General features: G+C 39.8%; 1 protein-coding gene across 1 annotated transcript in view; it reads right to left on the reverse strand.

Annotated features, from left to right (window-relative positions):
- Window positions 1–10,797: 10,797 nt before the first annotated feature.
- Window positions 10,798–18,112, reverse strand: part of ELOVL4 (ELOVL fatty acid elongase 4) — a 58,045-nt gene continuing 50,730 nt past the window's right edge. Inside the window, exons 4-6 of the mRNA XM_077811625.1 lie at window positions 16,931–17,102; window positions 13,186–13,313; window positions 10,798–11,073 (exon numbers count right to left, since the gene is read on the reverse strand). Of these exons, the coding sequence (XP_077667751.1) occupies window positions 10,798–11,073; window positions 13,186–13,313; window positions 16,931–17,102 (576 nt within the window). The remainder of the gene's footprint in view (window positions 11,074–13,185; window positions 13,314–16,930; window positions 17,103–18,112) is intronic.

Genomic DNA, 18,112 nt, shown 5'->3' on the forward strand with positions numbered 1-18,112 from the left:
AAAAATTTATAGTTTGCAGAACTGACCTTTAACTAATGCTTTATCTGAGAAATGGGGTTCAAAACTGCATCTCAAACCACAGAATATGTTGACCCAATTCAACCTTTGTGTTAACCCCCTTTGATCTTAACAGAGTTAATGGATAAGTAGTTAATCACAAACAAGCAAAACAACAAAAAACCAACCTGACAGCTAAAGATGTAGGTGACATGATAAAATATATACACAAAATACAGTAAATCCTTTGTTTTCTATCAAATCATTTAATTCCAGAACACTTAACTTGGTCACAAATATCAGCTTAGTTCTTGCTACATATATAGAGGGAATATATTGTACCATATATTACAAGTATTGTGCCATATATCAGAGAAAAAAGATCCAGACCTCAGAATGTTTCATTGTCTAACTACCTGCATTTTCCTACTTAACTGAGGGCCAAGTTCTGCCCTGACATATACCCGCATATCAGCCCTCTGATTTCAATGGAGTTGCAAAAAGTGTGAATCAGAGCAGAATTTGGTCATAACTGTCAAGTAAAAATCCTACTTTGGTATCTTTATCATTAAGGGTATGTCTACATTTCACAATAAATCTGGGCCTGTGGGGGACATGCCTGCAGACTTGTTCTTAGCAAGCTCATGCTTGACCACTCACAATTGCATTATAACAAGAGTCTCTCACACCTGTTTTGATGCGTCCATACTGCATTATGCAGACACGAGTAGATTATGTGGCTTCTGGGGTCATATCACAGGGTTCTTAGTGTCCTTGCTATCTGTAGCCACTCTGGGTGGCTCATGGTGCACTGTGGGAGAATTCTCTGTCCATTGCCTGGCACTTGCCAGAAGTGCTCTTATCCCACCACCACATTCAGTGGAGCCATTTTTGGGTCTGTACTCTCCCTGCAACCAGAGCCTGTAAGTTGGATCCAGCACTAATGGAAGAAGAACTGCTCCAACTTGCCCTCTTACTGCTATTTCAGCAGGCAAGCAGAGCATCTGTGAGACACTGGTGGAGATTTTGGAGGCAGTATTTGTCCTATCAAAGGCACCTCTCCAAGGGGGGTATAGATGGCACCCATGACGCAGCGGACACTGATCATGCTTGCTGCCATAACTGCAGATGCCCCATATGCAGACCAGTGCTTCTGGAGCACCACCACCAGGACAGACTAGTTGGATCGCATCATCATATGGACCCTGGAATGATCAGCAGTGGTTCCAGAACTCTTGCATGAAGAAGCAGACGTTCCTGAAGCTGTGTGATCAGCTTGTCCTGACCCTCCAGCATCAGGACATACACAATAGAAGCCATGCCCGTCCAGAAGTGGGTTGCTATGGCCATCTGGCTACAGATCCATGACTAACCAGTTTGGTGTTGGCAAGTCAGCTGTGGGAGTTGTGGTAGTGGAGGTTTGTGAGGCAATCAGGACTGTGGTTTACTCAAAGGTGGTGGGCATAAATAATGTTCCTGAAATAACTGCCAGTTTTGAGAGAATGGGCTTCCCAGACTGCTATGGGCCTATTGATGGGACTCATGAGCTCAGTGTTTGTCCTCCACAAGGAGTGCATGGAGTACATAAACCACAAAAGGTACCACTCCATCATTATGCAGGCCTAGGTAACCATAGAGGCAAGTTCCTGGACACCAATGTGGGATGTACTGGCAAAGTGCATGATGCCAGGGTTTCCAAGAGATCAGGATATAACCTTCATGGACAAGTTGGGACATTATTCCCTCCAAATGACATTGATATAAATAGAGCCATTGTCTCCACTGTTATTCTAGGAGATCCCGCATAGCCCATTCTGCTGCAGCTTATGAAACTGTACCATGATTTCAGAGGCCCTGACAAAAAAAGACTTAATTACATGCTCACTAGCAGTCAGATGGTGGTGGAATGTGCATTTGGTCAACTGAAATCCAGACGGCATTGTCTCCAGAACTGTTTGGATGCCAATCTTGTCAATGCCAATCACATTATTGTGGCCTGCTGTGTACTGCACAATGTCTGCAAAGCTAAACCATTTTACTAGGTGTGGACTCAAGACAGTGCTGTATTGCTGCAATGGTATATGCAATCAGAAAGTACACCTGTCATTACTGGGGCAGGATCCACACACACACACACACACACAAAGGAAACCAGAGATACTTTGTGTGTTCACATAATGGGTTTTCAGGGTGACATGGGTGAAGGGGAGTGACATAATATAATTACTGACTGTCATGTAGAATTTTTAGACAGCTATGTTAGAATTTTTATGAATTTTATGGTGTGTTTTATAAAGACGGTTAATGTACAACAAACAGCTTATGGATTACTGTAATGAGGTTCTCTGAATTTTGTTTTGTATTTTATAAAACTGATTTACTTCAACACAGCTTATGGATTACTGTGATGAGGTTTCTTTGTATTGATTTTAATAAAAATTACTCATGTATCCTTGTTTACAAATGTTTATGTTAAACATGCAAGTAAGGAAGTTACATTTTAAAAATCTTTGAGGCAGACTAGTTGCCATCAAGACATAAAAGACAATAAATAAAAAACAGAGCATAATAAGAAACCAAATGAAAAAGGGGGAAAAACAGCCAAACTATATACATTGCCACTATATTAGTTTCAGTGTTTCTGTGTGTCCCCCGTATTGCTGTTCTCCTTGGCCCTTCTAGTACGTTTCACATGCATGGCCTGTGGTTAAATAGAAGTGAAGGAATATACAGGGTATACATGACTGTTCAATGTTATGTTCATTGCCTTTGCCATGGACCAGCCAACCCTAAAAGGCTGCATAGCCTGCAGGACACGGTAGCATGTAGGGGACTCAGAGCATGAAGCTGCAGCTGAAGACTGCAGACTGGTTACCATGGGAGTGAGCAACTTCTCAAACAGCTCCTGTTGTTGCACTCTGTCTTCTTCCCTCAACCTCCACTCTCACTCCATGAAACCAATCTCTCCTTTTGCTGGACAGTCTCACTGACTTTCTTGCCTTCTTTCTTCCTTCACTCTCGGATAAGAAAGTTGCTTACTGGCTTTGCTCAAAATGTCCAGCCTCATTTAATCTGTGACACTCTCTCTCCTTATACGCTGGTGTGAGAGTCTGCTCTCCCAGGCTGCTGGTTCCTTCCCTCTGCCCAGCAGAGATGGAAGGGCCTGCCAAGAAAAATGAAAGAGTGCATCATTGTCTGTGAAAATTAAAAGTAGATTAAAATCTACAGTTTTCCTGGGGCTGGGTCACTTTAAGGTCAAAAGTGACCCAGATACTTTTTATCTTTTGGTTTTATTTTATTCACTTAAAATTCATTGCCCTGCACAGAAGTTCCTGAATGTCATGGTTCAAGCCAACATACACATCTTGGTAAGATGCACATACCAAAAATAAATTAAAAGCATTTATAAATCCCTCTTTTTTGGTGGTGGGGGGAGGTGAGGTGGAATCCCATGAAGGGCCCTGTTACTAGCTACGGTTTCATAATTGTTCCAGGCAGGACAAGCTCTAGAAGACATCATGGTCTTGAAGGTGCTTGAATGGAAGCAAGAACTTTAATTCCAGTCCAGCAGTGGAGAGCCATCTATCTATGCAAAGGAGCTTTTTTGGCATCTGGTTACTGATCTATGAATGAATAGGGCTCATAAACAACAGAAGCAGACCTAAAAGTATGCCTTAGCCCAGAATGTAACCATCTGGAGTTTGCACTCTATGAGAAGTTTGCATGCATCACCATCCAAAAATGGGGGGAAATTAGTGGCAAAAAAAATAAGATGCTGATTTTGGATGGAGACACCTTCTTAAAAGTACCCTGAATTACTGTACAGACTCAACTAGCAGCCTTGGACTAAATATATCCTCAACAGCCATGAAGACTCATAATACAGGCACTGTGGACTAAATACTATTCATACCCATAATACTAAATACATACTCTGATGCCATGTGGGCTGGCAATACAGGCAGCCTGGGACACTCCAGCTATGCTGGGAGGATGGTCCAGCATGGCCAGTTTCTAAGCTGCGTTGTACTTGCAGGAAATGGAAAGTAAGATGAGTAAGTCTAATAACTCAAACCCATGTTTCTAACAATAAGTGTGCAACTAGTAAAATTTCATGCTATTTGCTTGTTTAACTCCCCCTCCCCCTCATTTCCCATTATCCATGTGGTGTCTGGGAGGAGGCTGGGGGTCACTAGGGAAATGGTGTGGCTTCTGCCCTCAATGGGAGCACACTCCAACCCACAGCTTGTACTATTTCAATTTCACATAACTCAGAAATTCCTCCCATTGTTAGTATTCATAACAAAATATATGGCAGCCGATACATACCAGGCTCCGGCTTCAGGGCAGCTTCTTCTTGCTGCTGCTGCTGCTGCGTAAGCTTCAAGCTGCTTTCCCCCAGGCCATCTGCAAACAAGTCCTCTGAATATGGATCCAGGATATGCTGTAGCTGCTCTGGCAGCATAGCCTGATCCTTGACAAGCATGAGGACCAGGGTTACTTTAGCTGCTTGATCCTAAGGCTGCAGGCTCTCCGTTGATGGTGCCTGTGACTGAGGGGTTATAAGTGTGTCACCCCTCCTCAGCAGATCGTCATGCAACACCACTGGCTCTGTGCTTGTTGCAGTTCCAACCACCAAATTCCTCATAGAAGAGGCAGGTAGACAGGGAGTTTCCTCAGGTGCAGTTATCTTTGGCTTCGCAGTACTCTGTCTACAGCATCTTGACTCACTCCCGGCATTGACAGGCAGTCCAGGGGATCCCCATTGCTGCCAGCCTTGCCTAGATACTTTTGTACACATGGTTGTTTCTGGTCTCTTGAGGAAGCTGAAGCTCTTCTCTCTTCACACCACATTTTCACCAGAATTTGGCTGTGTTCCTCTGACCAACTAGCAGTGTGTTTGATGTAGGACTTCTTGTTAGTGCTGGTCATAGCTAAAATACTATCGGGTTAAGTGTGTTTCCAATTGAGTGTTCTGGGTGGCAATGAAGGGTTATATGCTGAGCAGTTGCACTGGAATCAGGCAGGTGCTTCTGGTTCCTGGGAATCGAGTGAGAAATTGGGGATGGAAGGACTGGGATACGAAGGCCTAAGGATTTGTGGGATAGTATTGGCAGACTATGTATGGGAGCCTAGTGACCTAAGCTTCAGCTACCTCCACACTGCAAACTGAATGGGCTTGAATTCATGCCACAGTGGGATTTGGGCTTGGACCCATAATCCTAGGTAATCCTCAAACCTGAGCCATGAGAGGTTTCTGGCATGAGTCAGAAGACTGTGTGTGGCCGGTGAGGGCATTGGTCTTAAACCTGAGTTTAATCCCAGGTTTACTAAGCAACACAGACATACCCTTAGGGTATGCCTATATTGCATTTGAGAGCAAGCCTCCTGGCCCAGGTCCACAAGCTGGTGCTGATGGGGCTCCCAGTAGTGCACTAAAAATAGGTGGACAGAGGTTGCTTGAGAGCACAAGTGCCAGCCTGAGCCGCAATGTCAAAGCAGCATCTGTCCACCTATTTTTAGTGCACTACCATGAGCCCCGCTAGCACAAGTCTATGGCTCACTCCTGGATGCAGTGTAGACATACCCCTATTAGGCCTGCTTTACCACTGATTTGCATCTTGTGTAGTCATTTGCACCTGAGTAATGAGGGAGCATAATAGGTATAAAGCACTATTAAGTCACAATTTTCCACTCCTACCAATGATGGGATTGTAAAGTGTAAATGACTATGCAAAGGACAAGGCCATGGGGAATCAGGCCCAATGTCTCTAAAGCACTTTGAAATTCTCAGATGAAAGGTGCTATATAATTACAAAGCAGTATGATACAATTACTAAATCACGTAGCTTTACTTTTTAATTTCTCTTTTCTTAGTATTAATACTGCAAAGAAAGGAGTGTCTAAGGCCCTCAGATAGTGCAAGGTTTCTCTCCTCAGCACTTTCTCCAGCGTACAATAGGAGAGGTTTTAGTAACAGGCTGGATTCAGAAGGCTTCCATCGACTTGATCATTATACTCAGCCATTTCACTGGCTCCCTTTACTTATCTGAGTTACTCACTCTCTTCTGCCCATGTAACCAAGGCACAATACTATTGCTGTTACAACAAGCTGGAAAAGCATCAAATGCTAAACCCTGCCCAGCAGACACAGTTCCAGCTTCTGCTGGCGTAAGCTGACATTTAGGACCACATACGGCACTGACTTGCACACTGTACCACCTCTAAGATGTCTATGGCGTGCACAGAATCTAAGTTGAAGCCCAATTCTTCACTAAGTTTTCAGTTCCCTGACGAGGACTCCAAAGCCTCCAGACTAATCTGCTCAGACCCGAGCTCAATTTAGAAAATCCCCCCAAATCATAAAGTGGAAGAATGTTCCCTGTGAAGTACTGTGCTGTGTGACAAGTTACATTAGAACAAAGGCAGCGATGCAATCAGAGTTGACAAGTTTCAAAAAGCCAAGTGGGAGACTGAGAGGAAAACACATATCTATATGAAAATCATAACCAATGAACTCCTGCACAGCATGAAAAATACATTTTATTTTAATGTTTACAAAAGCAAAGCATCCTAGGCACAAGAAGCCTCCCTAACCACTGATTACCTCTATTTTCATGCATTATTGGCAAATAAAACAAACACACAGGAAGAAAGTATTTTTTCATTCTTTGGAAAAAGAAGTAATTGGATCAAATTCTCTGCTGATGTAAATGGGCACAACTCCATTGACTTTGGTGGAATTTCAACAGCTCAAACTAGCAGAAAATTTGTCCCATTAATTCTGGCACCACATAGCCGGGTGACTAGAAGTCAGAGATGACTTGCTACTTCTCACCCCTTCTATATGTTCATTGCTTGTGCTTGCAACTGATTGAAGACACCCAGTAATAAATCTCCCTTCTATCCAAATCGCAACATGCCAAATTACAAGCTTTTATTTACAAGTTATGGCCTTGATATTGCACCAGAGCAATGCTTGGTTTAACTTTACACACCATGAGCAATCCCACTGAAGTTGGTAAAGGGTTGAAGTTGGTAAAGGGTGCATAAAGCTAAACATGTTCATAAATCTTTATAGAATTGGGGCCTGTAAACCCGTATCCATTCCCAACTTCGAGCACATGGCTGCCAGATGTACTAGAAGCTTATTCTGAGGAAGAGACTTTTCCTTTATCCCATTAACAGTATAGTTTTCTAAAATGCTCTCTACCATTGAATGGAGTCATTGGTCAGCTATCAGAGCATGCATTACATGTGGTGTCTGTAGGTATGGATGACAATGATCCCCCAATTAATGTGCATTTGAGACATCAATATTTATTTTACATTTGAACAAGTGGCACTGTGAGGTTCCCAGCACCCTATGCCTAAAATTACCAACAAATGCCATTCACGTTTGAAATGCCTGGCATCAGAGCTATAATCAATGGAAGCAGCTTGGTTTTGGTGGTTAATCCCTAGAAGCATCCAACGGTCCTATTTAAAACTTATAAGTTACTTCTCAAATTGGGAGTACCTGTTAAGAACATATAGAAGTCCTAGTTTGCTTTAAAAAAATTAAGTTATCAAGAGATGAAGTTTCACGGTGGGAAACAGGGTTGAGGAGATGTGTGTAGGATCAGGTACAAGTAAAGTGGTGTGACAGCTGATTGGTCCAAAGGTTTCAAAATTTCTTAGGGAAGGCATCCCTTTCAATGGAAAAGTCTTAGGTGCCAAATGGTTAAATAGAGTCATGATTATATAAAAAGTGCATAGCAAAAAAATAATTCACTATACAAATTTTCAGCACTTTAGTTTTAATTTTGTATATATGTACACATTTTCACATGCACTCTACTTTCTCTACATCTGGAGCCAAATTCTGAGGTGCCATGGACAATCAGGCAAGGCACAGAATGGGCAAGATTGAGAGTTTCTAGCAGTGCACACATGTGCATTCCTGCCTCAAACTTGAGAAAAGAGAAGGAACTGCAAGCTGTCAACTTTGGCTGTGTTCTGCAGCTCTGGCTTCTCAGACACAGGAAGGAACGGAGAGAAAGTAGAAGTATTCCACTCACAGCCATGCTATGCCATTGGTCAAATTGCAGAACGCTACACCAATAAAAGACAACATACTCAGGCTCAAAGCAGGACTGAATCATACGGACATCAAGGAAAACCCTGTAGCAGAATATGGATGCTGTGGGCTCAATGCTACCTCAGTGACAGTGTTGGTAACCTCTCCATTTAGCAGTGTGCCAGGAAAGAGCTCTATAACGGGCTTTGCCTGTGAGCCCAAGTGACATAGCAGCTGTGCCTGCACCTGGATTCACCCAGAATGTAGTTTTATCACCAGCAAGCTCCCCATCTACAAGCGCCATCTGACCCAGAATTCCAATGTCATAGACCCAAAATTCTCATATAAGATTCGCCTAACTTCCTGCCATAGCCTTCAGCTGTTTTCATTCTTATGTGCATTTTTGATGCATACAGTAAGTGGGAATTTGGCTCCTAAATACTGGTCAACATGCAAGATCAAATTTTTATTTCAAAGATGTGGCAGAGGGATCAATGAACCTGTACCAGAAAATTTCTTGGGAGGTTTTTAGGAGCCAGAAGATGTTACATGTATGCATCACTTTATTTAATTTGGCTTAAAAAGAAAGGAAGTAAAAACATCCAAGCCAAAATGCTAGTTTACTAGAAGTAGGGAGAATACATGCAAATTTGTCTGAGAAAGACCTTGACCCTTTCCCCCTCCCACATGCATTATGACTATCATTACACAGAAATATACATTTGTACAAATTCAAAGGTTTTTTGGAAAGCATCAAGACTAAGCCAATAGGATAATTAATGGTCATAGACCAGTTCCAGTGCAATAGAGCCTCTATACTCTATCAATCCAGTACCCTGTCATGTATTATGCTTGGCGGTAGGGAGAGGGCTTACTACTGAAGAACTGACTTCCAATTTAACCCCTATTTCCAGTACTACAGGCTACATCCTTAAGTTTTCTTCCTCGCATTCCTATCTTGGTATTTGGATACAGACAGAGTTTTCAGTAAAATGTGGAAGGACAGAAATATAGTAAGAGAAGAGGTGTTGGTTTTGTTTGCCTATTGTTTATTATAGGGTGGACTGATAACAGTTAAAAATTTTAAATTGTGTTGGATATTTTAACTTCTACATACAGAGCTTCTTATGAATTCTTTACTTTAAAAGTTGCACCATTTCCCCACTGAAAGAGAGCTAACTAGTGATGAACCTGTTTTTAACCACAAATCTCAGAAATGTATCTGGGAACCAGCAGGCCAGCTCTTGGGGTCTAAACAGAGAACTAGGAGTTAAGAGACCTATGTTCTAGTCCCAGTTCTGCCTCATATTCATTGTGAGCAGGAACAAGTGACAATTCTCTATGCCTCAGTATCCATCTAAACAGAAAAGGAATAATAATTAGTGCCATGCTTTCCTCACAGACGGAAAGATTAATCTTTGTGACGTGCTAGATAAAAAGGCTTTGTCTTCTTATAGCTGTTTTGACTAAGAAATGATGGGCACAGCAAGCCTGTAACTTACACTGACAAGAGCCAGCAATATTGGAGAAAAGCCAGCCAATCTACCTTTATCATTTGCATTAGACAGAGGCCTGCAAACAATACCTGATGTGTAGTCTAGAATCATCATAATACTAAGATGCAAGACCAACTTATAGGTAAACATTTCTAGAATATACCTACAATGTATTTGCTGTAAAGACATAATTTAACTGCAGATTCTCTCTCCTGATGAAGTGTGCCTGTGTTCTGTTTAAACATGACTGGCGTCAAATGCTCGTAGCATTTGCAAAAGAAGGATTACGTTCTACAGCATGTTCTCCCTCACCATAACACCATACAATCATTTTGAACGTTACAAGAGTTAGCACCATGGGTTTAATGCACATGGGGGACAAGGTAGAATAACCTTACATCAGATGGAGTATCTTAGGCTATGAGATGTACTTTGTTTCATAAAATATATTTTTTAAAGCCCCCCCCCGCCCTTAATCACATCCAAAATACCATTCCAAGCTTGCATTGAAAGAGACAGATGATAATTCTACAAAACAGGTGAAAATATATTCTTTCAGGAAAGCAATTTCTTTCTCCAATTAGCATTAACTGACATTTATATTAGAAGACTCCATATTTCAGAAATTAAAGTTATTTAATGTTAAATGTTCTTTTCAGCAGATGAAGAGGTAGGTATATTTCCATAATAGAAGAAAAATTGTAGTAGACACTAAATCAAAACAAGGAGAGTCTGATAAGTCAACAGACTCTGTTCAGCATATAAACATAACTGTGTCTTGAGATATCCCTAACTAATAATAAGAGAAGTTGTATTTTCAGATAAAAACATACATCATCATAATTTGGAATTTAATAAATTTCTGGCAGAAACAGAAATAATCAAAAGCTACCTTTTTCCACGTAGAAAATCCACAAATCATTGGATCATTGGTAATATTAACCTTTGGACTGCTAAAACACATTATTTACGGCAGTTCTTTCTTACATTCACCAGCACCAGCGGTCTAAAAGTTTACACAGAGATCATCAAATGCTTGATAATTACATACTTACAACAGAAATTTAACTTGAAGTATTTTTGTTAAAACAATCTTCATAAATAATGAAAATATCTGTGTTCTAGCTCTTCGGTAACCTAAGGGTTAATTGGTACATAGTGTTTCTTTTCTTTCTTTCTTTTTTTTTTCTTTTTAAACCAAACTGGAGGTTCCCCACTGCCAGCAATGGTTAAGGCCTGGATAAGTTACTCTCCTTTTGCTTTTCCCTTTTTCTGCTTTTTTCCATTTTCCACCACTAGATTGTTTTCTGGTTTGTTTACACCATTTGCAACAGCACCATTCACTATTTTGCCGTTCTTAATGGGTTCCTTGGGCATTTTATATGTCCGATAGTAGAAGTTACCAAACAAGAAAATAAAGGTGATAGCATAGATCATTACACCCCAGTGCATCCATTTAGGGAAGGGACAGTCGATATAAATAGACATGGCTGTGTGGCCAAGAGTCACATGGAACTGAATCTGAAAAAAATAAAATATTGCATAATAAACCATTTGATACGATGTTAGATTTGACTATACCAACTTTTATTGAAAATACAGTAAAGTATTAACTATAAAGAAAAAACTGTCAATTGTGAAACACAATTCATGGTTTACATAAGACTTATATCATAAGTAATATATAAATGCAATATTTCTCTATACTAACAAATACAAACAGTAGTAAAACATTTACATTCACAGCCTTTAAAGTTTTATAAGGATGTTGCTAGAGATTAGACTGCTGTTCCTTTACAGTATCTGGCAGAGATCATGGAAAGCTGCACAGCAGTTATACAAATCTCAGTATTCTGTTCTCAAAACGACATATTCATATGCTGATTATAAACATGGGCACCTCAACTTCTGATACCCTCCAGACCCTGTTGCCAAAGATGGCTCCACTCCCTGCTATTCCCTCCCTCTACTGCTGAGGAAGGTCAAGCCTTCAGTGCTTACAAATAATTCTTTTTAAATGTAATACAATTATTTTAAAAAGCTCTTCCTTCCCCTCAGCTCCACCTACTATTTTTATTTACCATACAGATACAACTATTGTAAAGGCCTGGCTAAGGGCAGCTCTACCTACAACCTCACACTGAAATAACTAACTAAATGAGTCTTAATTTACACTGTTGTTATTTCACTGCAAGTCTGTTTGTGGATACTTCTTTCAGAATACAAATATCCTATTCTGATTAACTTAGGAAAAAAATCTACTTATGCTAAACTGAAATAAGAAACTTTTATTCTGAATTAAGAGCGTCCACACACAGACTTGCACTGAATTAACAAAAGGTGCATATTAAAACTGATTCAGTTATTTTGGTGCAAGTTTGTGCATAGACAAGGCCTATAAAATCAACAAGAAAAAGCCTTTTCAATTTTACATCTGCCAGTTAGCTTAAGCTTACATAAAGATTACAGAATTACTCTTCTGTTCTGAGGCCCCATGATTTAAAAAAAAATATGGACATGGAGTGGCGCACGGGTACTTACTATAAAAAGTAGCATACAATAAGCATACATAATACAACCCTTTTATATTTTTAAAGTTTTTTTATAAAACACAGCATGTAGATCATAATTTAATACAATACATGCCATCATCATGTACAAGGGAAAAGACAAAGTTTGGGCAAAGAAGAAATTGTCTAAGAAAAATCCTTGATCTGTGACATTAAAAAATGAAAATAGGAGCAACTCCTTACCGCTTACCCCAATATATGGTAATGGGGTATGTTGCCACAGCCCAACAGTGATTGCAAATCATTACCTCTTGGCTGCTGTTTGGTAGTTTATGTGGAAAGAGTAAGTGGACTCAGTCTAGCACATTATGGATTTTTGTTCACACAACACAAAACCCATAATTCACAGCTGGAACCAAAGGACACAATTGTTGACAGTCTTACAAACCAGGAAATGAATAGAGCTGGAGGCTTTCTCCCCTTAGAGGAGATCCCTGGCAGTTCAGGATTGAAATAGCTCAGTAGGGCACGATTAGGAAACTGTCATTATCACTTTGTGTGTTGCACCTGCACTAAGGTTTGAAATACATGCTTCAATCTCCAATGCTGTTTCACTAACACTAAAATTAATTTAAAAATGTAAGAAAAACTAATGGGAACAACATCAGACCCTTAACTACACTCTGCACTAGCAGGTGCTGCTATGTAAATAAGAAGATTAAATATCAAACTTGATAGTGGTGGTCTTTTCCTTTGAAATAAGAGATTACGTTAAGGGCGCAGAATAGTTTCACAGTGTAATTGCCTACTGGTAATCAGGTATTCATTATTTCTGTCATGCCACTATAATCAAACTGATAAAGATTTGATTATTTTTCAAAAGCAAAATAACAGTTTAATTACTATTACTGGCTAACTGCATATTTTGACTGTTTTAAAGAGTATTCAAAGAGCAATTTTACATGTAATTATTTCAAAAGTTCATTGCAGTTCTAGAAATACATCAAGTTTCTGACTTGATCTGTGAATAAGTGACAGCCATCCAGCCTCGTGCTTGGCTGGTACATATTCCATTTGACAGAGAGACAGACAGCAAGCAAATTTAGAGAGAGATTTTACTTACCAATTGTAATATGGTCAAGTATCGTTTCCACCAAAGATATTTCTGAAATTTAGGGCCACAGGCAGCTAATCCATAGTACATGTACATAACAACGTGAATAAAAGAATTCATTTGGGCTCCAAAAAAAGCTGTTCAGATATAAAAAAAATTCCATATAGTGTTATTTTTAAACATGAAAACCAAAAAGTTCTCTTTATTTATTTGTATTACACAGTAAAAATAAAATTGGCGCATTTTGTACTTACAATCTTGTGTGTATTGTCAGCACTAAATAGTAATATGCATAAAAACTGAACTTAAGTTGAAATCCACATCTTTTGTCCTTTTATACAGGTTTGACTATGTAGGCTTGAGCCTGCAAACATGTACTAATATGAGTAACTTGGTCATGTGAGTAGTCCCACTGACTTCAATGGGACTACTCGCATGAGCAAAGTTACATGCGTGTTTGCAACATGCAATACACCACTTTTAACAATCCATTATTAAAAAAAACAAACTTTAAAACAATAACACTGATATTTCAGGATAGTCCTTAAAATGTAGTAATTCTTTGCATTTAGGCTAATATTGCCATCTATGGGTGGATAAAATTAGGCACCCAAATACAAAGAATGATTTTCAAAAGAGCTGAGCACCCAGCAACATCCATTAACATCAATGAATTACAGTCTTCTGAAAACCAGAACCACTTACATAGGTGCCTAAGGACTTATGTATCAGTGGAGTTGTTCCAAATTAACTCCATGTGTGGACACTCTTATTTCAGAATAAGAGTGCCTTGTTTCTGCGGGTTAACCTAACCAGAAGCAGCACCGCAAATGTGGAGTTTATCAGGAACAACTCCATGTGTAGACAAGCCCTTAAAATATGGACTTGAATGTCAAAATTTAGGCACTCCCTCTTGAAGAAATCTTTTCAGTAGAAAGTACTGTTCGATAGGATGCAACAGCAGTATATGAAAAGTATTATTTAGGTAGTAATTTATACTTCAACCTTTAAAAAAAATTAATACGTGCACTTTAGACATTCATGTTTTATTAGATATTATACATTTGCAATGTAGGATGGCCTAGGATTCCAAACACCAAATCACACACTGCTACACAGCTAACATTGCCTAAAGAATTATTGTCATGCAGGAAAGGGTGTCTTTTCTTGCCAGAACTCAAGGTAATTTCCTCTGCAGGGTAGGATACCCCTGGCAAGACAGTAATACTTTTTTAGACAACATGGACTGTAGGATTTCCCTGTAATTTCATTTGAAAATCCCCATGTAGGGCTCAACATTAAAGAGACACTTGTCAACTTGAATTTTCAAAAAACTGATTCATTCGAACTATAGCATGTAAAGAATTTTTGCTTTTGAAAAACTTCTCACACACTTTTATAACATTTTTATTGCCCCCCTGCTGATGCCTGAAAAAGTCTTTTGGGTGGGCCCCAAAGCAACACTAAACAACATGCTTCAGCCCATTCCCTTTTTGCTGTGCACATCCATGCCTGCCGCTTCTTCAGCATCACCTTTGCAGCTGCTGATACTGATGAATGATCTCTTACAGGTCTTGAGGAAGAGCATGCATGTGCATTGCCCGACAGCAGTGCATGACAATGTCACCATCACTGGAGCTTGGCAAAAAATGTTCAGTGAATAGTTTACCAAAAATGCAGTTTTGGTCAACCTGAAAGTATTCAGGAATTCATGTCAAGTTCTCCAAACAGTTTCAAAATGTTTCAGAAATGTCTAGACAAAATGTTTTATTTTGACCCACTCTAAATGTTTTGTTTCAATTTTGAGCATTGTGAGAAAACCAAAAGAGGGCTAGATTACAAAATTGCCAGAGGTGGGTTGTGAGGGGAGATGATGATGAAGTAGCTAGCCTCCCTTCTGGCCTAGTGGTGAGGCAGCTCGCCCAGAATGTGGGAGATCCTAATTCAATTCCTGCCTGTCTGATAAGCAGAAAGAATTAGAATTTGGTTCTCCCATTTCTCAAGAGAATGTCCTGATATTATAGCATGAGTCTTAATAAATCTCTCCTGTTAAAGCTGTATCATTTTGGAGAAATGAACAGTCACCGGGAGCAGGGACTTGCACTTGGGTCTCCTATATCATAGGGGAGTAGCCTGACCACCAGGCTATAGAATCATTCTCATTCTTTCCCTGGCCAAATGACTATTGGTTGTCATTGTAAATTGGCACTCTGATAGAAAATTTAGACCTGCTGGTATGTAGGCAATGTGTTGTCTGCTAGAAAACAGCGGAACAGATACACACAAAGAAATCTGTAACAACTTGACACCTATCCTAGTTTATATTGGGTGAAATCCTGACCCCATGCCAGGCCTCTGTTGCTTCAGAAGGGCCGCAACACAGACCTGCTGCATTTCTTCTGTCGGTACCAGGAATTCTAGAGGCTGAACAGCTGGACCACAGAGTTGAGCTGAGCTTTGAAATGGCTCCATGCATAGGTATGGGAGTTGAGGGCACTCAGCAACTTACAAGATCAAACTACAAGGGGCTAAAAGGTAAGGGGTTCACTGGAAAATGGTAGTTGGGACTACAAACTGCACATATTCAATGGCCACAAACCTCATGTAATGAGTACAGTGAACAGTAGTGACTGAACATGCAGTGAACCCAGGATTCCTCTCACCCTAAAGCTGGATTGGGGAGAATTCCATCCTCCAATAAGCTGTAAATATGAATTTCACCCCATGGGCTGAAATATTTATATAACCGTACATTTTATATTCTAATGTACATATAGTGTGTGAGTGTATAAAAAATCCAAAATATACAATATATGAATATTTTAACAAAGGCTTAATTTTAGTCTGGATTACACGATTATTGTAAATTATTTTTATAGTTATTTTTACAGCCCTTTCCAAATAGAATGGGACATTTTCTTCCAACCTCTGCCTCAGCAGAATTTGAGAGAGACAAGGCAAAGCAAGACATGACATGGGAACAACGCAGGAAAAGAAGGGTGTGGAGAAAACAATGGATGTAGGATTTCCTTGATGTGAACTTTATGGGAACAGAAAGAAGGACATTATAGGTTTGTGTCATTATAAAGCGTCTACAACTGGTTGATACGGGTTTATTGCTAACCTTCAAATGAGTAATTCAGATTTTGATACTTGTTTTGTTATAAAACAAAACAAACCCAAAACTCACATATAGAGCCAACTTCTATTCTACTAAAAATCCAGAATCGCTCCATTAACATCAATGGCTTTAGGCTGGAGTAACGGGGAAGAAACTGGCCCATAGTTGTGATTCTTAATTCTCTGTAGCTGCAAAATGTTAGATTAGGCAGGGTTGTTGCAGCTGTGTCAGTCCCAGGATATGAGAGAGATAAGGTGGGTGAGGTATTCTCTTTTATTGGACCAATGTCTGGTGCAAGAGACAAATTTATCTTCCTGGCTCCATGTAGCAAGGTGACAATTTTTTTAAAGATGGAATTTGTAAAGACGAAATCTCAGTTTTGCATTTGATGCCCGTGAGTAAAGTGTTTTGCAATTCATAAAACTACAGCTCTGTTCTCTCTCTTCCTCCCCCTCATTTCACACAGAAGGAAGTTACACTTACATAACTGCTATGATCCAATGCTGTTTCAATAGACTTATCATATAGTATTCAGTTAATTCCATGAAATAGTGGTTTCCTTATTAATTCCCAATAGGCTGATTCGCACTGTTATGTCTATATTGCCTTAAGAGAAAAAGACAGTTGACTCACCTTGTCCTCCTGGAACCCACTTGATACCAATCCACCACAAGGTGAACATAGTGAAATGGTGATAGACATGAAGGAAACTGATTTGGTTAAATTTCTTCCTCAGGATGAAAAATATTGTGTCCAAGTACTCAATTCCTTTCGAGACAAAATACCACCATAAAGCACCAGCTATCTGCAATATAGGAACAAAGATCCTAATGATTCTTAAAGAAATAATTAAATGAAATTAAAGTTAAATACATCAATGTGCTGTGAGGAAGAAATGGAAGATACAACTAGCCTATTTGGCAGTTTCTAATCCATTTCTGAAAAATGCTCTGAATTCTGGGTTATTTACAGCTGGAGTGGAATCATAGGTTAGGAGAAGTCAGTTATGATTTAACTATTACACATCTGGCAACATCAGAGCATTAGGCTTCTTTGGATTTTACTCCGGCCAAGGATGGAATTTTCTTTGTAATTTATGAAAATGGGTTCAATATACTATTTTATAAGGTCTACCGTATTTTACAATTTAGCGATCTCTCAAGTACTCCTTTTCTTTTTTTAAAGAGAAGCAGTTTACTATCTCTCATGTACTTCCTCTTTACCTTAGACTCTTCTACAGAGATTGCTACTGAAAGTCCTGTATATAAGCACACCACAATTTGACATAGACACAGAAACAATGAGGCACATACACCACAATGTGGTTAAATGCAGAGGCTACAACTTCACTAAAACCCTTAACCAGTGGAGAGCATTCCCCCCAACTACCTAGCTGGGCTGCTCCAGTATGGATTTCAACTGGGTACCAATGGTGCCTAGTTCTACAAACCTGACAGGCACATGTGAGGGCAATACCCTCGTTACATGCTCAGGCCTGCTCTGGAACTCAGAGTCCTATCCTGCTCCCTTCCCCCATGAAGAAGGTAGGAGAAAGGAGAAAAGGGGAGCCATACACTGAACGAGACACACCCCATCATCATGCAACAAATTTCTCTGAGCTCATGCCGAAGCAGCCCTCTGAGCTCATGCTGAAGCAGGGGATTCACATTTGATCATTTTTAAACCCACCAACCACAATGGAGCCCGCAAAAGTTGTGACAATGCAATTTATCTCACCCAAATCCAGACCTCAGATATGCTGGATGGAAGGTGAAAAACCCTACACAGCAGTTTGCCAATTTTGCCATATGGGAA

Source organism: Eretmochelys imbricata, chromosome 3 (genome assembly GCF_965152235.1).
Source record: "Eretmochelys imbricata isolate rEreImb1 chromosome 3, rEreImb1.hap1, whole genome shotgun sequence".
Classification (NCBI taxonomy): Eukaryota; Metazoa; Chordata; order Testudines; family Cheloniidae; genus Eretmochelys; species Eretmochelys imbricata.